Here is a 27832-nt window from a genome sequence, read left to right as displayed (position 1 = left end):
CTACATGTGGGTATCCCTCAGTGGAGGCTGATGGGAGGAGCTATAGGAAAACGGGCTCATTGTAATGGCTGGAATGTTAAAATGGAAGGGAGTCAAACATGTAGTTTCTATATGTTTGATACTGTTCAATTAATTCCATTCCAGCCATTACAATGAGCCCGTCCTCCTATAGCTCCTCCCACAGCCTCCTCTGGTGTTCCTGCATATACATGAACCACTGAGGTAGGGTTTCTACTAGTAAACACAGCCACAAAGTCAAAATGGGCTATATCAGACACGAGACGTATGTGGCAGGGTCTACAGCAAATCACGGACTACAAAAACAAAAACAGCGACGTCACGGATACCAACGTCACGCATCGTGGCAAACGAAACACCTTCTTTGCACGCTTTGAGGATAATACAGTGCCACCGTCGCAGATCGCTAACAAAGACTGCGCCCCCACCCTCTCCTTCTCAGTGGCTGACATGAGTAAAACGTTTAAATTTGTTAACCCTCGCAAGGCTGCTGGCCCAGACGGCATCCCTAGCCGCGTCCTCAGAGCATGCGCATACCAGCTGGCTGGTATGTTTACAGACATATAATCAGTCCCTATCCCAGTCTGTTGTCCCCACATGCTTCAAGATGGCTACCATTGTTCCTGTACCCAAGAAGGCAAAGATAACTGAACAAAATGACTACCGCCCCGTAGCACTCACTTTTGTCATCATAAAGTGCTTTGAGAGGCTAGTCAAGGATCATATCACCGCCACCTTACTAGACTCACTTCAGTTTGCATACCGCCTCAACAAGTCCACAGATGACGCAATCGCCCTATCCCATCTGGACAAAAAGAATACCTATGTAAGAATGCTGTTCATTGACTACAGCTCAGCATTCAACACCATAGTACCCTCCAAGCTCATCATCAAACTGCAGGCCCTGGGTCTCAACCCATCCCTGTGAAACTGGGTCCTGGACTTTCTGACAGGCCGCACCCAGGTGGTGAAGGTAGGAAACAACATCTACACTTCGCTGACACTGGGGCCCCACAAGGGTGTGTGCTCAGCCCTCTCCTGTACTTCCTGTTCACCCACGACTGCGTGGCCATGCACGCCTCCAACTCAATCATCAAGTTTGCAGACGACACAACAGTAGTGGGCTTGATCACCAACAACAACGAGACAGCCTACAGGGAGGAGGTGTGGGCACTCAGAGTGTGATTTCAAGAAAACAACCTCTCACTCAACGTCAACAAAACAAAGGAGAAACAGCAGAGGGTGCACCCCTCTAACCACATCGAAGGGACAACAGTGGAGAAGGTGGAAAGTTCTAAGTTCCTGGGAGTACACATCACAGACAAACTGAAATGGTCCACCCACACAGACAGTGTGGTGAAGAAGGAGCAACAGCGCCTCTTCAACCTCAGGAGGCTGAAGAAATTTGGTCTGTCACCCAAAACCCTGACAAACTTTTACAGATGTACAATCGAGAGCATCCTGTCGGGCTGTATCACAGCCTGGTATGGCAACAGCACTGCCCTCAACCACAAGGGTGGTGCGGTCTGCACAACGCATCACCGGGGGCAAACTACCTGCCCTCCATGACACCTACGGCACCCGATGTCACAGGAAGGCCAAAAAGATCATCAAGGACAACAACCACCAAAGCCACTCACTGCCTGTTCAAACCACGATCATCCAGAAGGTGAGGTCAGTACAGGTGCATCAAAGCTGGGACCGAGAGATAGAAGCTGTTTTTCAATCTCAAGGCCATCAGACTGTTAAATGTATACTGCTCAAAAAAATTAAGGGAACACTTAAACAACACATCCTAGATCTGAATGAAAGAAATAATCTTATTAAATACTTTTTTCTTTACATAGTTGAATGTGCTGACAACAAAATCACACAAAAATAATCAATGGAAATCCAATTTATCAACCCATGGAGGTCTGGATTTGGAGTCACACTCAAAATTAAAGTGGAAAACCACACTACAGGCTGATCCAACTTTGATGTAATGTCCTTAAAACAAGTCAAAATGAGGCTCAGTAGTGTGTGTGGCCTCCACGTGCCTGTATGACCTCCCTACAACGCCTGGGCATGCTCCTGATGAGGTGGCGGATGGTCTCCTGAGGGATCTCCTCCCAGACCTGGACTAAAGCATCCGCCAACTCCTGGACAGTCTGTGGTGCAACGTGACGTTGGTGGATGGAGCGAGACATGATGTCCCAGATGTGCTCAATTGGATTCAGGTCTGGGGAACGGGCGGGCCAGTCCATAGTATCAATGCCTTCCTCTTGCAGGAACTGCTGACACACTCCAGCCACATGAGATCTAGCATTGTCTTGCATTAGGAGGAACCCAGGGCCAACCGCACCAGCATATGGTCTCACAAGGGGTCTGAGGATCTCATCTCGGTACCTAATGGCAGTCAGGCTACCTCTGGCAAGCACATGGAGGGCTGTGCGGCCCCCCACCGCCAAACCGGTCATGCTGGAAGATGTTGCAGGCAGCAGAATGTTCTCCACGGTGTCTCCAGACACTGTCACGTCTGTGTGAACCTGCTTTCATCTGTGAAGAGCACAGGGCGCCAGTGGCGAATTTGTCAATCTTGGTGTTCTCTGGCAAATGCCAAACGTCCTGCACGGTGTTGGGCTGTAAGCACAACCCCCACCTGTGGACGTTGGGCCCTCATACCACCCTCATGGAGTCTGTTTCTGACCGTTTGAGCAGACACATGCACATTTCTGGCCTGCTGGAGGTCATTTTGCTGTGCTCTTGCAGTGCTTCTCCTGCTCCTCCTTGCACAAAGGCGGAGGTAGCGGTCCTGCTGCTGGGTTGTTGCCCTCCTACGGCCTCCTCCACGTCTCCTGATGTACTGGCCTGTCTCCTGGTAGCGCCTCCATGCTCTGGACACTACGCTGACAGACACAGCAAACCTTCTTGCCACAGCTCGCATTGATGTGCCATCCTGGATGAGCTGCACTACCTGAGCCACTTGTGTGGGTTGTAGACTCCGTCTCATGCTACCACTAGAGTGAAAGCACCGCCAGCATTCAAAAGTGACCAAAACATCAGCCAGGAAGCATAGGAACTGAGAAGTGGTCTGTGGTCCCCACCTGCAGAACCACTCCTTTATTGGGGGTGTCTTGCTAATTGCCTATAATTTCCACCTGTTGTCTATTCCATTTGCACAACAGCATGTGAAATTTGTTGTCAATCAGTGTTGCTTCCTAAGTGGACAGTTTGATTTCACAGAAGTGTGATTGACTTGGAGTTACATTGTGTTGTTTAAGTGTTCCCTTTATTTTTTTGAGCAGTGTATATATATATTTTTTTAATTTTACCTTTTTTTAACTAGGCAAGTCAGTTAAGAACAAATTCTTATTTTCAATGACGGCCTAGGAACAGTGGGTTAACTGCCTTGTTCAGTGGCAGAATAGCAATCACTAACTCAGTGACACTTTAATAAATGGATCACTCATCACTTTAAACAATGCCACTTTTTTAATAAGTTTACATATCTTACATTATTCATATCACATGTACATCCTGTATTTTATACCATCTACTGCACCTTGCCTATGCCGCTCGGCCATCGCTCATCCATATACTTATATGTACATATTCTCATTCACCCCTTTAGATTCGTGTGTATTCGTGTATTCGAATACGTGTATTCGTGTATTCGTGTGTAGTTGCTGGGGAATTGTTGGATTACTTGTTAGATTTGTGTGTATTAGGTAGTTGTTGGGGAATTGTTAGGTTACTTGTTAGATATTACTGCACTGTTGGAACTAGAAGCACAAGCATTTCGCTACACTCGCATTAACATCTGCTAACCAATAAAAAGGCTAACCTGCTAGACTTATCTAGCTAATTATCTGTTGTTGCTGGGTTGTTAGCTAGCTAGGACTCCGGTACACAGAAGGCAGGAGGCGGGGGAGACACCGGCAGCTAGCTAGGACACCAGAGGGCAGTGTCCTTTTGCCCCCGCCTGTCGGGCACTGCTTTCCTGTAGTTCTGTTAACGACGGCGAGGGCAGGTGTTCGTAAGTTTGGAGCGAAGAACACTGTGTGCTTGCTAGCAAAGACTCCGGTAGACAGTGCACTTTTCCTCCGCCAGACGGGCACTGCTTTGCCACAGTTTCTATTATATAAATGTGAAGGATCCATAACTTTGCAACTCTTTAGGCTAGAAACAAGCTGTAAAAGGCACAAGAAAGATATGGCTCGAGTGTACATGGGGATATCTTTGTTAAGTCTCTATGGTTGAGTGATACGACCTTTAAAAGTCAATGATTTAAACCGTTTTCTTTTACTTTGCTTTACATCAGAATTTAGTCATATTTGGCCATTTAAGACTGCCACAATGAGCTATTCACCTTCTGAAAACTGCAGACAATTACTTTTGACTATATATGGTAAATTCTACACATACTTTAATAGTTAGTTCAAAATAGAATTTAGCTTTTAGAGGGTAACAAGGCCAGAAGTCCAGTGTTTAAACCAATGATGTCTATAAACCCTGGATGACTGACAGGGGCACTATATTGAAGCCAACGTGCAGCCATCTTGGTACTCCTCCTCCATTGTCAAAAAATATTTTGGACGCTATAGAAATTAATTTGTTGAATCATCCACATTCGTTTTGACATGTGCATTCTAATACAGACACCTTAATACATACTTTTAAATATATTTTGGGGGCTAAACATAACAATAAAAAATGAAAAAATATATTAAAACATTTTCCTTAACGATTACAAGCATACTCATAACCTGATGCATGATGTAACTACCACTATGCTTGAAAACATTGGATTTGGATTTGCCCTAAACATAACACTTTGTATTCAGGACAAAAGGTTAATTGCTTTGCTGCATTTTTTGCAGTATTAACTTAGTGCCTTGTTGCAAACAGGATGCATGTTTTGGAATATTTTTATTTACGTACAGGCGTCCTTCTTTTCAGTCTGTCAATTAGGTTAGTATTGTGGAGTAACTACAATGTTGTTGATCCATCCTCAGTTTTCTTCTATCACAGCGGTTAAACTCTGTAACTGTTTAAACTGTCACCTTTGGACTCATGGTGAAATCCCTGAGCGGTTTCCTTCCTCTCCGGCAACTGAGTTAGGAAGGACGCTTGTATTGTTGTAGTGACTGGGTGTATTGATACACCATCCAAAGTGTAATTAATAACTTCACCATGTGCTATTCAAAACAGCCCCGCCGCCAACAAATCTTTGACACAGTAATAAGTTGTTAAGGATGTAGAATTTTTTAATGTTTTTTTTTATAATGGGGTAACACCTGTGTCATGAAATTGAGGGACAACTATCCCCTGTTAATTGTTTACACTAGTTAGTTCATATTAAAACATTTTAAGGAGTGGGGAGTTTTTCAGGATAAAATAAATGGAATGGAGCTAAGCACAGGCAAAATCCTAGAGGTAAACCTGGTTCAGTCTGCTTTCCACCAGACACTTGGAGATTCATTTACTTTCAGCAGGACAATAACCTAAAACACAAGGCCAAATCTACACTGGACTTGCTTACCAAGAAGACAGTGAATGTTCCTGAGTGGCAAAGTTAGTTTTTACTTACATCTGCTTGAAAATCTTTGGCAAGACCTGAAAATGGTTGTCAAGCCATGATCAACAACGAATTTGACAGAGCTTGAAGAATTTTGAAAAGAACAATGGGCAAACGTTGCGCAATCTAGGTGTGGAAAGCTCTGAGAGACTTACCCAGAAAGACTCACAGCTGTAATCGCTGCCATATGTGCTTCTACAATGTATGGACTCAGAGGTGTGAATACTTATGTAAATTACATATTTCTGTATTTAATTTTCAATAAATTTGCAAATATTTCTAAAAACATGTTTTCACTTTGTCAGTATGGGCTTTGTTTGTAGATGGGTGATACAAATAATTTTTGTAATTTTTAATTCAGAATGTAACACAACAAAATGTGGAATAAGTCAAGAGTTGTGAATACTTTCCGAAGGCACTGTATGTTAGCAATTTCATGATTTAATTTGGTTACTTCATGCAAAGCCTTAAGATCATAGTAAGGGGAAATTACATTTGATTAAAACAATTGCCCAAATCACATGATTAGGTGATTTATTTATAATTTAAGAAGTGTGGTTTGAGCTACTGTGGCCGCCATCTTAGATATTCTATATTTTCTGCAGATTTGGCACTGGTGTTACCGTCACTGGTGTAACGGTTCCTGCTGGTTTCAAAATGAAGTAGTCGGAAGATCTGTCACTGGTGTTACTTGTCACTGGTCTTACTGTCACTGGTGATATTATAGAAAAATTTGTTATGTTGAAAGTAAATTATTACTATTCAAAAACGAACTAATTTTATCATGAAGCTTTTCTGTCTTTTATTATTATGTGAATTAAATAGTCAAGTTACATTATGGAAAGCTTGAATTTGTCACGCCCTGATCTGTTTCACCTGTCCCTGTGATTGTCTCCACCCCCTCCAGGTGTCGCTTATTTTCCCCAGTGTATTTATCCCTGTGTTTCCTGTCTCTCTGTGCCAGTTCGTCTTCTATGTTCCAAGTCAACCAGCGGTTTTCCCGCTCTCCTGCTTTTTGCTATTCTCCTTTTTCTAGTCCTCCCGGTATTGACCCTTGCCTGTTTCTGGACTCTGTACCTGCCTGCCTGACCATTCTGCCTGCTTTGACCACGAGCCTGTCTGCCACTCTGTTCCTCTTGGACTCTGATCTGGTTTTGACCTTTTGCCTGTCCACGACCATTCTCTTGCCTACTCCTTTTGGATTAATAAACATTGTAAGACTCCAACCATCTGCCTCCTTTGTCTCGCCTTGTGCCGTGATAGAATTGTCAAATTTACAGTTGAAGTTGGAAGTTTGGAGTCATTAAAACTCGTTTTTCAACCACTCCACAAATGCCCTGTTAACAAACTATAGTTTTGGCAAGTTGGTTAGGACATCTACTTTGTACACGACAAGTCATTTTTTTATGCAAGTATAAACACCATGGGACCACGCAGACATCATACCACTCAGGAAGGAGATGCGTTCTGTCTCCTAGAGATGAACGTACTTTGGTGGGAAAAGTGCAAATCAATCCCAGAACAACAGCAAAGGACCTTGTGAAGATGCTGGAGGAAACAGGTACAAAAGTATCTATATCCACAGTAAAACGAGTCCTATATCGACAGAAGCTGAAAGGGCGCTCAGCAAAGAAGAAGCCACTGCTCCAAAACCACCCCAAAAAATCCAGACTACGGTTTGCAACGGCACATGGGGACAAAGATCGTACTTTTTGGAGAAATGTCCTCTGGTCTTTTGAAACAAAAATAGAACAGTTTGGCCATAATGACCATCGTTATGTTTGGAGGAAAAAGGCGGAGGCTTGCAAGCTGAAGAACACCATCCTAACCGTGAAGCACGGGGGTGGCAGCATCATGTTGTGGGGGTGCTTTGCTGCAGGAGGGACTGGTCCACTTCACAAAATAGATGGCATCATGAGGCAGGAAAATTATGTGGATATATTGAAGCAACATCTCAAGACAGTCAGGAAGTTAAAGCTTGGTCGCAAATAGGTCTTCCAAATGGACAATGACACCAAGCATACTTCCAAAGTTGTGGCAAAATGGCTTAAGGACAACAAAGTCAAGGTATTGGAGTGGCCATCACAAAGCCCTGACCTCAACCCTATAGAAAATTTGTCAGAAGAACTGAAAAAGCGTGTGTGAGCAAGGAGGCCTACAACCCTGACTCAGTTACACCAGCTCTGTCAGGAGGAATGGGCCAAAATTCACCCAACTTATTGTGGGAAGCTTGTGGATGGCTATCCGAAATGTTTGACCCAAGTTAAACAATTTAAAGGCAATGCTACCGAATACTAATTTAGTGTATGTAAACTTCTGACCCACTGGGAATGTGATGAAAGAAATAAAAGCTGAAATAAATCCTTCTCTCTACTATTATTCTGACATTTCACAATCTTAAAATAAAGTGTCGATCCTAACTGACCTAAGACAGGGAATTTTTACTGGGATTAAATGTCAGGAATTGTGAATAACTGAGTTTAAATGTATTTGGCTAAGGTGTATGTAAACTTTCGACTTCAACTGTAGGTAACATCAGTGACAAAAGGTAACACAAGCATTTTTTGGTCATTTAATATAATAAAAATATCCAAATACATTAAGCTGTTGTTTATGTTGATTTATATTGTTAAAAGGTTAATAATTAAATGACAATATAAAGGCAACATGCGACAATTTCAAAGATTTTACTGAGTTACAGTTCATATAAAGAAATCAGTCAATTGAAATAAATAAATTAGGCCCTAATCTATGGGTTTCACATGAAAAGAAATGTAGATATGCATCTGTTGGTTACAGACACCTTTTTTTAAAGTTAGGGGTGTGGATCAGAAAACCAGTCAGTATTTGGTGACCACCATTTGCCTCATGCAATGTGACACATATCCGTCGCATAGAGTTGATCAAGCTGTTGATTGTGGCCTGTGGAATGTTGTCCCACTCCTTTTCAATGGCTCGGCGAAGTTGCTGGATATTGGCGGGAACTGGAACACACTGTTGTACACGTCGATCCAGAGTATCCCAAACGTGCTCAATGGGTGACATGTCTGGTCAGTATGCAGGCCATGGAAGAACTGGGACATTTTCACCTTCCAGGAATTGTGTACAGATCCTTGTGACATATAGCCGTGCATTATCATGCTTAAACATGAGGTGATGGATGGAGAATCGCACAACACTGGGCCTCAGGATCTCATCATGCTATCTCTGTGCATTCAAATTGCCATAAATAAAATGCAATTGTGTTTGTTGTCCATAGCTTATGCCTGCCCCTACCATAACCCCACCGACACCATGGGGCACTCTGTTCACAACGTAGACTTCATCAAACCGCTTGCCCACACGACGCCAATTGAAACTGGTTTTCATCTGTGAAGAGCTCACTTCTCCAGCGTGCCAGTGGCCGTGGAAGGTGAGCATTTGCCCAATGAAGTCGGTTACGACACCGAACTGCAGTCAGGTCAAGACCCTGTTGAGTACAACGTGCATGCAGATGAGCTTCCCTGAGAATGGTTTCTTACAGTTTGTGCAGACTGTAAGACTACAAAGGCATTTCTCACTTTACAGAGGCCTGTAAAATGCCAGGCACTGGGAGTTAATGGGTGTGGGGAATGGAAAGTGAGCATTTAGGAAAAGCCGAGAATTTGTATTATTCTCATATACAGGGAATAGTGGATCAGATTGGTAACTATGATGGTACTGAATGTTCCACTCGCCTGAACCACTTTGGCACCTGGATGTGTTGGATGTGTTGATGACGTGCTGGACGTGTTGATGTGTTTGTTCTGTGCTAGGCGGCTCCTGGGTCGGTGGGCTGCCGGGGTATTCCAGCTATGCGTGTCTGAGGGGAAACAGGACAGAGGCAATCATTCATCCTGCCTTCTATCTACCCGCCTGCCATCCCCCCACCCACAATGGGCCACATCCTCTCTCTCTTTCTGTCTCTGTCACTCTCTCACACTCTCTCTCTCTCTCTCTCTCTCTCTCTCTCTCTCTCTCTCTCTCTCTCTCTCTCTCTCTCTCTTGCTGTCTCCGTGATGAATTAACTGCCATGGAACAAAGCCAATCAGAGAGAAAAGTACAAGACAAATACCAAAAAACAACAAACCTGAAAAACCGACAGGGGCTTCATTCCTGTCAACAGTTCATCCATTAGAGCCAATCTAGAAGGTGGGTGGCCCTAGCTGGGAAGTGGTGGGGTATGTGTGTGGAAGTGTGTGTGTGGGGGGGGGGGGGGGGGTAGTTCAGCTCAGAGTGACCCCACACTGAACTGTAAGGGAAGTATATGAGAGCAGAGGGGTGGTGTGGGTGAGAGAGAGAGAAGGATTGGGTGCGTGTGGTGGGGGGGTGAAGAGAAGAGAGGAAGGAAAAAAAAGCTGGAGAGCACTTTCTGGAGAAGGTTTAGTTATGAAAACAAAAGTATTGTAACAGATGGGGCCAGCTGCACCTTGGAAACAGCATAAAAGCGGGGCCGGGAGAGCCAAGGGAGCTTATCAGCCTGACAGGAGAGCCAGAGGGAAGGTGACTGACGGGGGGCTCGCGGCGGCAGAGACACACTTTAGCACTGCGGGGGGAGATATAAAAGCACTCTCACACACAGCGTCCAGCCGTCTGGCACACTCCACACTTCACAGAAGGGCTCCATTTGACTTGGGTGTGAGTTTCTCACCACAGAGAATGCTTCCTCCGAAACACCACAGGACTAAACTTGAAAGGTTTTAAAGGAAAAAGAGACAGTTGATTTGGACAGCATATGACCACAAAAATTAAACCCTCTCTTTAAAGATTGGATGTTTTTTGGGGCTAAGTAGCAGCCAGGTTTTGGGGGTACTTTTGTGATGTGGATACTAATGGTGGACGGGCACTGTCAAGCTGTTTGCAGAGGAAAAGATAGAAAGACAGGAAAGTTTTTGAATTCTAACCCACTGTTATTGTGACTATTTTACCACTTGTCATTGTCTTTCATCTTTTTCACATTCTCCACAACTTATCCAAACCAAGTATTGAAAAACTGAGGTATTGTGCGAAGATGGACTCCTCATTCACCTCAGAGATGTTTTACAATGCGGGGTCGATCGCAGCCCCCACCGCCAGTTACCTGGATGAGGATACCTATCTGCAGGAGGATCTGGATGTGTTCAGTGTGACCATGGCTGTTCTCTACCTGGTTGTGTGCATCGTAGGGCTGGCCGGGAACACCCTGGTCATCGTGGCCATCTTAAAGCTGGACAAGATGGCTTCCGCCACCACGGTCTACATCTTTAACCTGGCCTTGGCCGATGCCCTCTTCATGGTGGGCCTCCCCTTTATCGCCATCCAGAACTTCCAGAACCACTGGGCCTTCGGGGACCTGGCCTGCAAGCTGGTCATGGTCCTGGACGGCATCAACCAGTTCACCAGCGTCTTCTGCCTGACCGTGATGAGTATTGACCGTTACATGGCGCTGGTCGACCCACTGCGGTTCGCCCGCTGGCGCACGCCCAGGCGGGCCAAGATTGTCAGCGGCTTCCTGTGGCTGTTTTCTCTGCTGCCTGTCCTCCCTATGGCCATTCACTTCTCGGCCAGGGACGGCCTGTGTACGGTGGACCCCCACGTGGCCTCTGACTCCTGGTGGCTGGCCTTCCTCAGCTACACCTTTGTCCTGGGCTTCGCTCTGCCCTCCCTGGTCATGACTGTCTCCTACACTGCCCTGGTGGTCACCCTGAGGACTCACCGTTGCCAGGCCAGCTCCCCAAGCCAGGAGAGCCATTGCCTAGAGACCCAGGTTACCAAGATGGTGGTGGCGGTGGTGCTGGTGTTCGGCGTGTGCTGGCTGCCTTTCTACACCTTCAACTTCTGCTCGCTCTACCGTATGGACCTGGTGCTGACCTTCGCCAGGGGTTTTGAGTTTGTGGTGCTGCTGTCTTACTCCTGGAGCTGTGCCAACCCCATCCTGTACGCCTGCCTCTCCGAATCCTTTGGACGCCACTTCCTCACCCTCCTCTGCCCCACCAAAAGGTCTCCCAGCGTGCACTGCAACCCTGACACGGAGCGCTATGACCTCAGTGACACGAGCGGGAGGGACATCAGTGTGGTGGCGTAGAGAAGCCAGAAAAACATTTCACATCAGCCCCAAAGGGCAATGTGGAAATGTGAAAACTTTTTTGGTGCGTATGTACCGTATGCAAACTTCCCCTATCAATTATTACCTTCATTCTTGTGTATATAAGGAGGTCGGTAAAGATTATAATGCCAAGTGTTTTTCTATACAAGTGTTTCTGTACAGCTGTTGTTTTTCTACTGGATAATAGACTTTATATTTCCGCTCTGCTCTGACTTTTTCTCAAATTTGATTTCTAATACAGCTGTGATACGTTGGCCCCGCTGCTCTATCACACCTCTGTAATTTGATTTTCCATAACTCATGAAATGAAGCATAAATGATGTGACAACAGAGAGGCGGTGAAAGGTGGCATGTAAACAAGATAGCAGCTATGTGTTGCTGGCCAAGACAATGAGCTCCCAGAAGACCCACATAAGTTGACTCAATGACTTTTTGGTGATGTCATGGAAGTCAGCTCAGAGTTGAATTCTTTAGGGGAAATTCTTAGTTCAGAACTGTTTGGGGTGAGATACAAAGGACAAGATGAAAAGGTGTTTGGTTCATCCCAAGATTAGTCCTATTGGATGTATATAGAGTAAGAATGTTCATACTGTAACTAAGGATGGTTTATACTTATTAAAATGCTTGTTGTATGTGGCTTAATATTTTTAAGTTATTCAGTCTTAACAGGGTACATTTTGTATTAGTTATAATTTAGTCGCTTTTGCCTAAATTAAATAGAGTGAGTTTTCCTGATGGAGGCAGATGAATGAAAAATGTATTACTTTATGTAAACTTTATGATCAAGCAACTGATTCTTTATCAAGACAATGGACCAAGAAAATACAAGCCAGAGATTGATGGTATAATCATCATCATAATTGAAATCATAACCATCACCGCCATCGTCATCAACACATTTTTTTGTAGTTACTTTCATGTTGCAATTAAGCTCAACTTATGTCAAATTAGTTTCACAGTTTCCAAATATTGTTTATGGATACGTATTACACATTGCTGCTTGAATCTCACTCACTCACTCACTACTGTATCATCACCTTCCTGTTTTAAATATAAAATCCCACATGAGAGAAAACTAACTGAAGGAATTTTGCATTAAAACATACAAATCACGATGTTGGGTTTTTCTACTTAGGTTCGTTACAAAAATAATTAATCTGCGAGGCTCAAGTTAGTAAACTACTTAGTTATACAGTATGTGTGTATGACTATAGCCTACCTGGTTTACACTGAGCGTACAAAACATTATGACCACCTGCTCTTTCCATGACATAGACTAACCAGGTGAATCCAGGTAAAAGCTATGATCCCTTACTGATGTCACTTGTTAAATCCACTTCAATCAGTGTAGATGAAGGGGAGACAGGTTAAAGAACGATTTTCAAGCCTTGAGACAATTGAGATATGGATTGTGTATGTGTACCATTCAGAGGGTGAGTGGGCAAGACAAAATATTGAAGTGCCTTTGAACGGGGTATGGTAGTAGGTGCCAGGTGTACCAGTTTCAGTGTCTCAAGAACTGCAACGCTGCTGGGTTTTTCACACTCAAAAGTTTCCAGTGTGTATCAAGAATGGTCCACCACCCAAAGAACATCCAGGCAATTTGACACAATTGTGGGAAGCATTGGAGTAGACATGGGCCAACATCCCTGTGGAACACTTTCGACACCTAGTAGAGTCCATGTCCCGACAAATTGAGGCTGTTCTGAGGGCAAAAGGGGGTGCAACTCAAAATTAGGACGTGCAACAATATGTTCTTAATGTTTTGTACATTCAGTGTATAAACTGTTTACTTGTGGTGGATTGTGTGGTGAGTTGGCACTATGAGAGATGTTCTGACGAACTTTCTGTTACAATTTGTGGTTCTCTGTGAAGCCTAGTCTAGAGCTGCTCTGAATCTAAATATTTACGACCTGAGCCCTATACTACGAATTCGGTTTGAAGAGTTAGTTTAGTAACTTTGGTCAGCTCTGAGTTCAACTCGGGATAACCAAGACCATGAAAGTGGCTTACCTTTTAGCCAGGTGAATTTCTATGACAACGAATCCTTCCATGGCCGTGGGAAGATTGGAGGTGCTGAGCCATGAGTTGAGGACCAATAAAATCAAATACCCTCCCTCTCACAAAGATTGTCATCATCACCTTCATTTGATGAAGACGACTGATGAAATATTTTATTAATCAAATTTGTTGTGTGTAATGTTAGAATACATGTCACATTACACATTTAGTGATGACAGCATTTGCTTCCAAATGTAAGTCTTTTTGAGCATTTGTATTTAAAAATGTGTGAAAGGCAAACTGACAGCCGCAACTAACCATAGAAATATAATCCATAGATGGCATCTATGGATTATACGTCTATGGCCACAACGCAACAAGGTGTTCCACAGATGGAAGAAGGAGTGACAGGAGTGGGAAAAGGGTACTTGTGCATTGAGAAGCACACCAAATCACACCAAAGACGGCATTAAAAATAAGTCATAAAATAAAGATGGCACTTCTAAAAGCCTATTTCACACCATAGCCTGCTGAATGTGCAAGATAACTTTTCATTCATTTTCATTTCAGCCCAACTGAAAATGTGGCTCTGACTTGCCCATGGATTGATGTTTCAGCATTGTCTCAATGAAGAGTTTGGCGTTCAACTAGCCATCTGCGACATGCAGGTGACGATACAAGCCTGCTAGAGTTAGCGGCAAGTGGACAAGCTATATCCACCTTCGTAGGATGAAGCCTGACCTGGAATGTGAAGCAACTGAAGCTGGCTAGCTTTATAAAAGCCAAAGTAGATCTAGCTTGCTTCGGAGTATAACAATCTGCTAGCTAGGGACTTGGACTGACTTGTGTCTGGCACCTGGACTATGTTTAAGAAGCAATAAAAAAGAAAATGTGCAGCGTTTACAGTAGGTTTTAAGAGGAGTAGGCTTTCCACTGGTTAAAATGTGCCTCTCTTTAAGGGTTCACTGACAGATTTCAAACTAGTGTGCTTCTGGTACATTGTCGCTTATTTTTTGTTGTTTTTACGAGTTCATATTGCAAAGGGAAGACATTCCAAAAGATTCTGAAGTTTTTGTTTTTCTGAAGCACGCTTGATCAACGTCAAGGGTCAATAGGGGCATGTTTGCTCATTCTGGGTTTGAACAACATAAAAGGAAGAGAGACTGTGACTCTAAGGTTGTATATGTGCAGTTCTATGATGTGCAAATCCGTAGGGATTATGGGTATCTGGAAATGGGTCCATGAGGGTCAGTGCAAATAAAACATTTGAACGGTCATCCTCCAATAAGGTTTCAATTAAGACTTTGCTTAATGTTGCAGACGATTAGTTTTCCTTGTTATTTTTCCTAGATGCTATCCAACCTTCCCCCTTCAGTAATTAGAAGCAGCTGCTAACTGCCGTTGAGAGACAGAAGTAAAGAATAATAATGGCCACCATGGGAGTGTGGGTGGGAAATGAATCAATAAAGTTCAATTGCACAATCTACGTCCAATAGCTGTCAGCTGTCATCAATGACTCTCTCACACACGCACGCGCACACACACACACACACACACACACACACACAAACATAGTACCTCATTTTTCATCATCAGACAGATATACATTGCATTCTGAAATTATTCAGACCCCTTAACTTTTTCCACATTTTGTTACGTTAAAGCCTTATTCTAAAATTGATGAAATTGTTTTTATCCTTCATCAATCTACACACAATACACCATAATGACAAAGATTTTAGTTTTTTAAGATATTTTGGCAAATGTACTAAAAATATAAAACTGAAATATCACATTTACATAAGTATTCAGACCCTTTACTCAGTACTCTTTTGAAGCACCTTTGGCAGCGACTACAGCCTCGAGTCTTCTTGGGTATGACACTACAAGTCCAGTCTGAGGTCCTGAGAGAGAGAGATTGTGCCAGGTTTCCTCCAGACGTGACGCTTGGTTTCCATCTTGGTTTCATCTTGGTTTCATCAGACAAGATACTCTTGTTTCTCATGGTCTGAGTCCTTTAGGTGCCTTTAAGCAAATTCCAAGCAGCTGTCATGTGCCTTTTACTGAGGAGTGGCTTCCGTCTGGCCACTACCATAAAGGCCTGATTGGTGGAATGCTGCAGAGATGGTTGTCCTTCTGGAATGTTCTTCAAACTCCACAGAGCAACTATGGAGCTCTGTCAGAGTGACCATCGGGTTCTTGGTCACCTCCCTGACCAAGACCCTTTTCCCCTGATTGCTCAGTTTAGCCGGGCGGCGAGCTCTAGGAACGGTCTTGGAGGTTCCATTTACAATTGATGGAGGCCACTGTGTTCTTGGGGACCTTCAATTCTACAGAAATTTGTTGATACCCTTCCCCAGATGTATGCCTTTCCAAATCATGTCCAACCAATTTACCACAGGTGTACGCCAATCAAGTTGTAGAAACATCTCAAGCATGATCAACGGAAACAGGATGCTGTCACACCCTGATCTGTTTCACCTGTCCTTGTGATTGTCTCCACCCCCCTCCAGGTGTCACCTATCTTCCCTATTACCCTCAGTGTATTTATACATGTGTTCTCTGTTTGTCTGTTGCCAGTTCATCTTGTCTTGCCAAGTCAACCAGCGTTTTTCCAAGCTCCTGTTTTTCCTTATCTCTTTTCTCTACTCCTCCCGGTCCTGACCTTTTGCCTGCCCTGACACTGAGCCCGCCTGCCTAACCATTCTTCCTGCCCTTGACCTCGAGCCTGCCTGCCGCCCTGTGCCGTTTTGACCCTGACCTAGTGATCAACTCTTGCCTGTCCTCGACCTGCCTCTTGCCTTCCCCTCATTGTTCAATAAATATCAGAGACTCGAACCATCTGCCAGCTGTGTGTGGGGGCTGTGCTTTGGCAAAGTGGGTGGGGTTATATCCTGCCTGTTTGGCCCTGTCTGGGGGTATCATCGGATGGGGCCACAGTGTCTTCTGATCCCTCCTGTCTCAGCCTCCAGTATTTATGCTGCAGTAGTTTATGTGTCGGGGGGCTAGGGTCAGTCTGTTACATCTGGAGTATTCTCTTGTCTTATCCGGTGCCCTGTGTGAATTTAAATATGCTCTCTCTAATTCTCTCTTTCTCTCTTTCTTTCTTTCTCTCGGAGGACCTGAGCCCTAGGACCATGCCTCGGGACTACCTGGCATGATGACTCCTTGCTGTCCCCAGTCCACCTGTCCATGCTGCTGCTCCAGTTCCCACTGTTCTGCCTGCGGCTACGGAACCCTGACCTGTTCACCGGCCGTGCTTGTTGCACCCTCGACAACTACTATGATTATTATTATTTGACCATGCTGGTCATGTATGAACATTTTAACATCTTGACCATGTTCTGTTATAATATCCACCCGGCACAGCCAGAAGAGGACTGGCCACCCCTCATGGCCTGGTTCCTCTCTAGGTTTCTTCCTAGGTTTTTGGCCTTTCTAGGGAGTTTTTCCTAGGGAGTTTTTCCTAGCCAGCGTGCTTCTTTCACATGCATTGCTTGCTGTTTGGGGTTTTAGGCTGGGTTTCTGTACAGCACTTTGAGATTTCAGCTGATATACGAAGGGCTATACAAATAAATTTGATTTGATTTGTTTCTGCATCTGGGTCTCGCCTTGTGTCGTTATAGATGCACCTGAGCTCAATTTCGAGACTTATAGCAAAGGGTCTGAATACTTATGTAAATAAGGTTTTTTTTGTTTTCGTTTTTTATAAATTTGCTAACATTTCTACAAACCTGGTTTTCGTTTTGTCTTCATGGGGTATTGTGTGTAGATTGATGAGGAAATGTTTTTATTTAATGAATTTTTGAATAAGGCTGTAACGTAACATAGTATGGAAAAAGGGAAGGTTTCTGAATACTGTCCGAATGCACTGTAAAATGAAATTTAGCGAACAGTGTAGGTTTTTAGCAACCAGGCTAATTTCCACTAGATATCACAGCCACAAAGTCAGAACTGTTTGACAACAGATGCCGCACCGGCGGGATAAATGAATAGCCGAATATCACAGCCAATCACAACACTGGTGGGTAAGTAATACTGTGAAACACTATCATTCCACTATTAGTGGCAGATATATTGTTCATGTTTTTAATGTTTTCTGCCATACTTAGAGTCCCTCTACCATTTGGGTTTAACCAGGGGCGGAAATCCCGGGGGGGACGGGGGGGACACGACCCCCCCATCCTTGGAAAAATATGATTTGTCCCCCCCAATATATCACTGAAACATAACTATGTAATTTAAATAATATTAATAATACGCAATGAAAGCAATTGTGCTGATTATAGACACTTAATAGCGCATTTTTAAGTTTTAAAAGATTGCGACCCCCCCCACCCTTTGCCTCACAATGTTTTGATCCACTGCCAGTTCCTTAGTTGGCAAGGTAACAGAGGGGTCGTATCTACTGTCTGAAAGGCACTCAATGAACGTAACTGAAGTGAGGTTAATCCAGTCAATCGCGCACACACACTTGCTGAATATGCAGAGCTAGCGCGCAAATATTAACTATTAAGCTAGCTAGTACCTATTCCATTTATGTGGCCTCGTCAAAGATGGAATCTTTGCTATCGTCAATTTATTCCAAGATCAGCATGCAGATGATGTAAGTTAGTGCTTCAAAGTCCCTGCGATAAGGTTAGCGATAAACTGAAGTCCAAACTGAACAGAACTACACTCTCTTATACCATTGTCTTAAAGATATTTAATGGTCTCGTTGCAAAAGCTAAATTGTCGCAAGGGAACTATTATTTATTTATTTTATTTCACCTTTATTTAACCCGGGTAGCAAAGATTATAGCAAACACCACTGAAACGGAATCGGTGCTCGCTAGCTTTGCAAATTCAGCTATTGTTGGAAGCCAGCCAATATGAAACAAACTATTAAAATTACAAAAGGTTGCAGCATATGTTGTGTAAATGGTGAACTCATACAGCTGTCAACTCTTGTCATTTTAATCCGTTTCACATTTGCTAGCTACCTTTTAGATCGAAGCCCAAATAGAATGATAAAAGATAAGATGATAGAAGCCCATCTCCTACTGTAAATAACCTACACACTGTGTGTGTGTGTAGCCAGCCAGCCAGCCAGGTAGAAAAATGGCAGAAAAATAAAAGACGGACATCAGAGTATTTTTCAGTACACCAAAATGCAAAGTAAGAACCCTAGTAGCCTAATATCTCAAAGACTAGTTGATAAAATGTTCATAAGAAAGAAATGAAATTCTAATGGAAATGTTTCACAATGATGTCATTAGGCAGAGCAGGCAACAGATGGCACACAGACAGCAGAGTTGGGGACAGATATGCAGGGACAGACTGGCAGAGACAGGGAGTCTCAGGTAAGTTTGAGTCTTTGTTTGGCAACATTATGAAAGGTTCTCAATTTTTTTGACTTGTAAAATAGGAACATAATTGGAAAATGCTATGGATACCCCCACTCTCAACTTAAACTGGTGACTGAACTAAGATTTGTTAAAGGCAATGGTATTGCTGTTGTGATTAGTTGTGTAGTTTTGGGTACCGGTAGTTAGGAGTACGGCAAACACCTTATTTCTTTGGTTCCTCAATATACATTTACCATATTACAATGTAGGCTATGTGTTACACCACTACTTTTGGTGTCCCCCTCAGGAATTGCTCTTGAGAAAATGTAATGTAATTGTCCCCTCCAAAGTTGATATCAGATTTTCGCCCCTGGGTTTAACCCAGGAATACAACTCTAATTGAATGTGAAGATATGGCATTGCAATTGCTACTTTCTGAACCACGAGATTTGTTTAGCACATTCCTGGAAAAATATTTATCATAGAATTGCCCTGACTCTGCAAAGGGGCTGTATTATTTGGAGAGTCAATGCATACCATGGTCATGACGCTATCGGAATCCTTGTGTGTCCCGGTCCTGTGGTGTCAGAGAACCACAACGCGTCCTCTTAACCAGCCACACTCTCACCACTCTCTGCAACGTTTTGCGAGGGAAGACATAGAGAGCAAAGAGAGAGAATCAATGTCATGGACATGTGGGAAATAAAAAGCAGACGACCCGAGATGTGAAGATGACATGCCTCCTACTCAGCCCAGAGCGGGGTGTCCTTCAGATGCAAAGTAGTTCCCCACAGCCTCTGGCCCTCAATCCTGGTGCAAGAACCCCACACATCCACTCAAGCATCCTTACAAACAACTGTCAGTGGTTATGAGATAGAAAATGTCAGTTTCAAAATACTTTCACTTGTAATGTTGCTAAGGCCACCAATGAAGGATGGGAAGCTTCAGGATGCAAAATGATTCATCACAAAACCTTGATATTGTAAAAGAGCAAGGGTTTTTAATTACCCACATTTTGTAGAATAGCCATGATTTATGCATCAGGGATTTGTAATGGTGGTCAACTGTTGGTCCAGCAGCATCGCGCTTGTTAGGGGTTGGCTTCCGGGGCTGTAGCCCTAAATGTTTTTGATCTAGCCGCCAACCTTTTGATGGTCAAAGAATTGTGAAATTGAAGGCTGTAAAAAACAAAAAAGTAACATGTGCTTTAGAACCTGGTGGACACCTTAGAATGGGTGGGCAGGCTGTTTGTGTGTGTGTGTGTGTGTGTGGGAGGGGGGGGGGGGGGGTTCCCAAACTATGCACTGGGGTCCCCCCTTGGTGCACATTTTGGTTTGGGTTTTTGCCCTAGCACTACACAGCTGATTCAAATAGAGTGTATGTTTGAATTTGTTACGTGATATGGAGGTTTTTGGCATTACAGTGTAGATGTATGTGTTCCAGCAGGCGTAACATAATTATGAAAACCCAGGACACTCAAATTAGTGTGATATGGTTACATAAGACAGATGATTACTTAAGGCAAAAATGAAAGGAGGGAGAGAGGGAAGGAAGGTGGATGTATAACGCAAACTTCTAGCAACCAAACTTCAAGCAACCCAAAGGTTTGAATCTCATCACGGACAACTTTTGTATTTAAGCTAATTAGCAACTATGCAACTATGCAACTACTTTGCAACAGCTTATCATGTTAGCTAACTCTTCCCCTAAGTGTCACAACTTCTGCCGAAGTCGATGCCCCTCCTTGTTCGGGTGGTGCTCGGCGATCGACGTCACCGGTCTTCTAGCCATCACTGATCCATTTTTAATTTTCTATTGGTTTTGTCTGGTTTTACTACACACCTGGTTCCAATCCCATTCATTACATGTTGTGTATTTAACCCTCTGTTTTCCCTCATGTCCTTGTCCAAGATTGTTTTGTTTGTTATCAGTTTCATGTATTTTGTATTGGTGAGCTACGGGTATTTTTTTACCCATGTTATTTTTATGTACGTTGGTTTTGGAGTTCGTGTTTGTTTATTCTTTATTAAATAACTCCAGTTATACCAAGTTGGTTTCTCCTGCGCCTGACTTCCTTGCCACCTACACACACGTCGACGACACTAAGCCTAAGCCTAACCTTAACCATTTAACCCCTAACTCTTAGCCTAGCTAACATTAGCCACCTAGCTAACGTTAGCATTAGCCAACTGGCCACTTAGCTAACGTTAGCCACAACAACTTGGAATTCGTAACATATCATATGCATTGCAAATTCGTAACATATTGTATGAATTGTCATTCGTAACATATCATACAAAATAGATGATGAACAACCACAAATTAATACATACCATACCAAACATAACATATCACACTAATCTGTGTGTCCCAGATTTTAGTTTAGTAGGTCTACCCCTGAGTCCAGGTTGGTTCCAGAGTAGAGAGACCCACAGTCACTGCTGGAATTGAAAACTGGCAGTGTCTGCTGTGGCAGGAGGGAAGGTGCCAGTTACCTGAATGTCTTGTATTATATTTATATTGTATAAGCTTTTGAATAGAATTGACACGAGTAGATTCTTATAGTATTTTTTGTCAACATTTTTATAAGATTTCACCCCTCAATGTTCATCTCAAAGTGCATTTAGCTGTTGAAATTCCTTTTTTCTCTCTGGAATAAGAACCAGACAAACTTTGCCTTTTGATGAAGCCGAAGGGCCCCCGGCGACTAGGGCTCTCAATTTACTGTTGAGAGTTAGAATAATAGAATGCACAAGGTGCAATTTCAACATTTGACTGTGCTTCAGCAGTTTTTCTCTTGTTTTGTCAGTCATTGACAATCACTCAATTAGCCATGTCAGCTAACAATTTTTAGATTGGTAAATTAGTCAAGCCAGCTATCTAAACTTGCAGTAACCATGGCAGAATACCGACACGGCACGCAGGGCAAGAACCCAGGGGCCCTGACCTCCAGGGGGCCCCCATTGATTTTGTTAGTCACTCTCACGCAGATATCATTAACATGGTATAAGTCATGGCAAAATGTTTAGAATTGCAGGAAATTAGCTTTAAAACTGCAAAAATGTCTCTCCATGCCATGGAAAATTTGGCAGAACTGCAGGAAATTAGCTGTAAAAGTGCACATTTTTTCTCTCTGCCCCATGGCAAAATTAGTAGGATTGCACGACTTTAAAAAATATATACATGTATATACCAAGGTCTGTGTGGCTTTCTCCATTGCTAACATTTAACACTTACTTTGATATCAGCTCTATGTTGACTCATAAACGGTTGTCTTTGTGGGTGAAGGCTTACTGAAGAGTTTGTTTACTTTGTTCAAGGCTTTTAACAGTGTTTCGGTCCAGAACGCTTGTGGCTACCAAATCTTTTCAGAATAATTTCTCCTTTCGTGGTTCAATATAACGTCTGGTTGCACACAATCTGTCGTATTGTAGCTCTCATACAAACACAGAAAATGTTCCAGTCTGGGTGACTGAGGCAACTGTTACAATTAAGGTCATTAGTATGAGCACATATCCCCCTACATAATATCAGAGCGAAGAACTCTATGGCAGTTTCCTTCACGCAGGTCGATGTCCAGACACTGACGCACAACCCTAACCCTATTGGGGGAGTTTGGTGAGGAGGGGAGGGAGGAGGGGGCGAGAGTATAGCGGATCCGCAGCTCCATCTGCATGCAGAGACGAAACCTGCAGAAAACGCGCACTCATCCATCATCCAATTCCACTGATCGCAGGAGTGAATGCACCGCTCATCTGCGCGCTGAACAGGCTGCGCTCTTCTTCGTGCATCAGTCCTCCTGCTAGAACAGATTTCGCATTAGCTCTGGCCACGGATTCAGCGCCAGTAAGCTACTTTTGGATACATCAGTTACTCAAAACTATCTACAAATGATTTACAAAATGTTGTATTGCTGAGGTATTTCAAAGAAAAATGTAATATATACTATATTGCCTATTTGACATATTAGACATAGCTGTTATGTGGCAATGACCGTCACCACTTTGGCGCACAAGTTACCACTGTGCGCAATGGGAGAACAGGTGTAATGTTAAGTGGAAGCCACAGGGCAGAATGCTGCCTTCCGTTGGATTTTCAGTGATGGTCGGAATACTCTTGGCTGAAATTAAACCATTCCAAAATGGATCTAATGTGACGTTAAAGTTTACAAATAAAGGTAAGTTTAACCTGTACAAACATCTTGAAATTGTACATGCGCTATTAACAAATAATAAGCCAATTAACTGTGATCTTGGTTTTGGCAAAAGGCATGCTCAATAATAGTAATAGTCTACCATATGAATAACTAATGTACATTTTTTATCGGAAACTTCTCTATTTCAATTGACACCTGTTAAATGTTCTAGCTGAAGTAAATTATAACAGCGCATCTGTCATTTTATAGTCTAATCAAAGTTATTTCTCGTGCGCGTTTGTGTTTGCCATTGTGCGTGCTGTTGAATTTTAATGCCTGCAATGTACCATCATTTTCACTTGACATAAACAATTAATTGAATGTTAGTGTCCACCTTTGGTGGCCAAACAGATCAAACAATAAATGGATATAAAATAACCTCTCCAGCAATATTGAAAAAAATATTACAATGTGAAGTCTGTTTTGGCGTGAGAAATATTTTAGAATGATAGAAGAAAGACTAATCATAACCACCTTGCATTTATGAGACCAATACTTCTACATAAAATAAATATAATCAATACTGAAGAAGTGTAATCTAATTTCTGCTAAAAAAAATAATCGAGTCATTTTTCTCACAATTGCCTATTTGGTACGTTTTAAAAGATCTATACTATAAAAAACAAAACCTAACTCTTAAGAAAATTACTGCCATTGTCTGTGGCTAGAGCGCAAAGGTTGCCCATGTAGTGCACCCGGCTCCTCACCTCCAGAACAATCCAATAGAGGACCTGCACTTGCGCAATAAACCCGGATCCACAGATGCCAAACAATAGCAACATCAAATCCTGACCTGTGCCCTGCAAATATATTTGATCCCAAAACAAAACATTCCCAATGGTTTTGTTTTTCTAAGTAAACCATCTCTCAGCAACCACAAACACATAGGCTATGAAAGGGTTAGGTTTAGTTAGTCAACATTAGTTTGCCATTGTCTGGTCCTTATCAATAAATAAACAGTTTAGTGCAAAACAATTGGATCATTTGCATCAGAGAGTAGTTTCATTACAACACCCAGAGGAATCCCATCCTCTGCGGGTAGTATTGCCTAAAACTATAGCATAGCGCTGGTCCTATCCATCATTTATTTCTGCTGAGGAATCAATGGCTGTTTTTCCAAAGGGTCTAACATCAACTTGAGGTTGTTTGTCCAATCCAGATCAATTAAATCAACGTTTGTTATCAGTATGTACAGTACACATAGCTGCTGCTAGACACAGTGGAAGAGACACAAGGGTCCACAAGGGTCACACAAGTCCCAACCGTTCAACACATTAAAGTAAAATTTGTAAAAAAAAAATTAAAAAACACACAGAAAGCCCTACAGGAGGAGTGTGGGGGCCTGCAAGTTTATTGTGTGGGGGCCTATAAGTGATGGGCAGGCTTTATTAAGAAACTTCATGTTGCGTGAAAGACAGTCATAAACCCTTATATAGTATAGGCTAACAGTTGCCATGGTGCTTGGAAGGAATGTATTCTCCTTCATCATGGTGTTGCTCTGTTGTCACCCGCTCTGTTGTCATCTCTCTCTCCATTCTCTCTCTCTTCATTCTCTCTCTCTCCATTCTCGCTCTCTCTCCATTCTCTCTCTCTCTCTCTCTCTCTCTCTCTCTCTCTCTCTCTCTCTCTCTCCATTCTCTCTCTCTCCATTCTCTCTCTCTCTTCATTCTCTCTCTATGTACTGTGCACTCAGGTGGGATGTGACACTAGTGTCCCCTATCTCAACCCTGAAACAGACTCAACCCAGCCCTCCTCCCTGTCAGTATGGATCTCTGGCCTCTCCTCCCATCATCCCCCAACCTCTCCCTCCCCGAGCCCCTGTACTATGACAGCTACTTCCCAGGGAACGAGTCCGATCTGGGGTCCCGGAATGACACTCCTGAAGAGACCCAACAGGTCTTCGACAAGACCAGCTCCGTGGTCATTACCTTCATCTACTTCATGGTCTGCGCCGTGGGCCTGACGGGCAATACCTTGGTGATCTATGTCATCCTGCGCTACGCCAAGATGAAAACAGTCACTAATATTTACATCCTGAACCTGGCCGTGGCTGACGTTCTCTGTATGCTGAGTCTACCCTTTATCGCCATGCAGCTGGCCCTGGTCCACTGGCCCTTCGGCGCCGTGCTCTGCCGCCTGGTCATGACCGTGGACTGCCTCAACCAGTTCACCAGCATCTTCTGCCTCACGGTCATGAGCATCGACCGCTACCTGGCCGTGGTCCACCCCATAAAGTCCACCAAGTGGCGGAAGCCACGCGTGGCTAAGATCATCAACCTGACCGTGTGGGGAGTGTCCCTGCTGGTCAACCTGCCAATCATGATCTTCAGCGGTTTGATGCCCAATAAGAACCAGGCGTGGGTGTGTACCATTGTGTGGCCAGAGCCTCAGGAGGCCTATCAGACGGCCTTCATGTTCTACACCTTCTTCCTGGGCTTCTTCCTGCCACTCACCGTCATCTGCCTCTGTTACCTGCTCATCATTGTCAAGGTGAGCTCCTCCTCCCTATTAATGGTGTTTTATTCTCAAGTTCATTCATCTTTGACTTCTTTGGTGAAGTTCTCCCACCTATTCTGATATAGTATTTATTGACCTATAATCTAGAATTATAGAGATACGGTGCCTTCAGAGAGTATTCACACCCCGCTTGACTTATGTCTTATTCACATTTTGAATTCCGCCTCTAACACAACAAAATGTGCAAAAAGTCAAGGGGGGTGAATACTTTCTGAAGGCACTGTAGGTACAGTTGCGGCATCGCTGAAGGTAGTACCAATAACAAAGGATGTGTCCCCTCTCTCCCCGGCCACTAGGTGAAGTCGTCAGGCGTGCGCGTGGGCTCAACTAAGCGTAAGCGCTCGGAGAGGAAGGTGACCAGAATGGTGTCAATCGTAGTTGCCATGTTCGTGCTCTGCTGGCTGCCCTTCTACGTGTTCAACGTCACCTCGGTGACGGGCACCATCGACACTACGCCCGTCCTCAAGAGCACCTTTGAGTTTGTGGTGGTGCTGGGCTACGCCAACAGCTGTGCCAACCCCATCCTGTACGCCTTCCTGTCGGACAACTTCAAGAAGAGCTTTCAGAACGTTCTGTGCTTGAAGAAGGTGGCGGGCCTGGATGAGGTGGAGCGCAGCGACAGCCGCATGGACCGAACGCGCATGGTCAAAGACGTCACAGCAGCAACGCACAACGCAGCGCTGCTCAACGGCGAGCTGCAGACCAGTATATGACCTGTTTGCCAGAGTGTGTGAGGGAGTGTGTGAGACAGTGTTTGTGTGCGTGCTTGCTTGCATGTGTACGTGCGTGTGTGCAGGTATGAAATCCGCATAGTACTCGGTTCATCTGAGGTGGCCGTGGCGCTGCTTGTGAGCATCGTCACCCTGAACAGATGGATGGTCCTCTGCCCACTACCAGAGTGTATGTGGACAAGTTAGACGGACTAGTCATATTAACATCACTCTTCTATAAACTGCTGGACAGTGGCCCAGACACCAAGGGGGTCCATACTGTCTTTTACAACATACCTGTCAAGATCCGTCTTGGAAAACAGAGAAAAAGATGTCTATCATGTTTCATTGACATGGATTGATTCATACTGTCTTGAGAGCAGGATATGAGGAAAGAACACCTTTGATAAAGCATCTTATTTATTGATTGATAAGGAAGATGTTACTCACCAAGTCAGAACACCTTTGACTGAAGCTGGAGACTTTAGATTTTTGCATCCCGGAAGGTTGGAAATCCTATCTGACTGCCTTCGTGAAGCTTCTCTGACTTCAAACAAGACAATCTCGTCTTGATGTATATACAGTGCCTTCAGAAAGTATTCACCCCCCTTTACTTATCCACATTTTGTTGTGTTACCGCTTGAATTTAAAATGGGTTGAATTGAGATTTTGTGTCAATGGCCTACACACAATACCCCATAATGTCAAAGTTAAATAAGTATTCAACCCCTTTGTTATGGCAAGCATAAAAATGTGCTTAACAAGTCACATACAGTAATACGTTGCGTGGACTCACTCTGTGTGCAATAATAGTATTTAACATTATTTTTTAATGACTACCTCATATATGTACCCCACACATACAATTATCAGTAAGGTCCCTCAGTCAAGCAGTGAATTTCAAACACAGATTCAACCACAAAGACCAGTGAGGTTTTCCAATGCCTCGCAAAGAAAGGCACCTATTGAATGGTTAAAATAAAAACAAAGCAGACATGTAATATCCCTTTGAGCATGTTGAAGTTATTAATTACACTTTGGACGGTGTATCAATATACCCAGTCACTACAAAGATACAGGCGCCCTGCCTAACTCAGTTGCCAGAGAGGAAGGAAACCGTTCAGAGATTTCACCATGAGGCCAATGTTGACATTAAAATAGTTACAGAGTTTAATGTCTGTGATAGGAGAAACCTGAGGTTCAACAACATTGTACTGTAGTTACTCCACAATACTAAACTAATTGACAGACTGAAAAGAAGGAAGCTTGTACAGAATGAAAATATTCCAAAACATGCATCCTGTTTGCAAAAGGCACTAATGTAAAACTGCAAAAAAAATGTGGCAAAGAAATTAACTTTATGTCTTGAATACAAAGCGTTATGTTTGGGGCAAATTCAAT

At 43.5% G+C, this 27832-nt stretch overlaps 3 protein-coding genes across 3 annotated transcripts in view; 2 read left to right on the top strand and 1 right to left on the bottom strand.

Moving 5' to 3' along the window:
* Positions 1–22559, bottom strand: part of LOC115201101 (zinc transporter ZIP11-like) — a 166193-nt gene extending 143634 nt beyond the window's left edge. The window contains exons 1-3 of the mRNA XM_029764390.1: positions 22247–22559; positions 19547–19643; positions 9295–9419 (exon numbers count right to left, since the gene is read on the bottom strand). The gene's annotated coding sequence lies outside the window, so the exon portion shown is untranslated. The remainder of the gene's footprint in view (positions 1–9294; positions 9420–19546; positions 19644–22246) is intronic.
* On the top strand, positions 10111–12794 carry LOC115201100 (somatostatin receptor type 2-like). The gene has a single exon (XM_029764388.1). It carries the CDS (start codon positions 10608–10610, stop codon positions 11658–11660), a length of 1053 nt encoding a protein of 350 aa, XP_029620248.1. The 5' UTR covers positions 10111–10607; the 3' UTR covers positions 11661–12794.
* A 109-nt stretch (positions 22560–22668) lies between the features above and the next one.
* On the top strand, positions 22669–27080 carry LOC115201099 (somatostatin receptor type 2). Its single transcript, XM_029764386.1, has 3 exons — positions 22669–23186; positions 24898–25694; positions 26018–27080. The coding sequence occupies exons 2-3, from the start codon at positions 24969–24971 to the stop codon at positions 26432–26434; spliced, it is 1143 nt and encodes a 380-aa protein (XP_029620246.1). The 5' UTR covers positions 22669–23186; positions 24898–24968; the 3' UTR covers positions 26435–27080.
* The last annotated feature ends 752 nt before the right edge of the window (positions 27081–27832 follow it).

This window comes from Salmo trutta, chromosome 10 (assembly GCF_901001165.1).
Source record: "Salmo trutta chromosome 10, fSalTru1.1, whole genome shotgun sequence".
NCBI classification, from domain to species: domain Eukaryota; kingdom Metazoa; phylum Chordata; class Actinopteri; order Salmoniformes; family Salmonidae; genus Salmo; species Salmo trutta.
The sequence above is the reverse complement of the archived record's forward strand: the minus strand, read 5'-3'. Positions and strand labels throughout refer to the sequence as shown.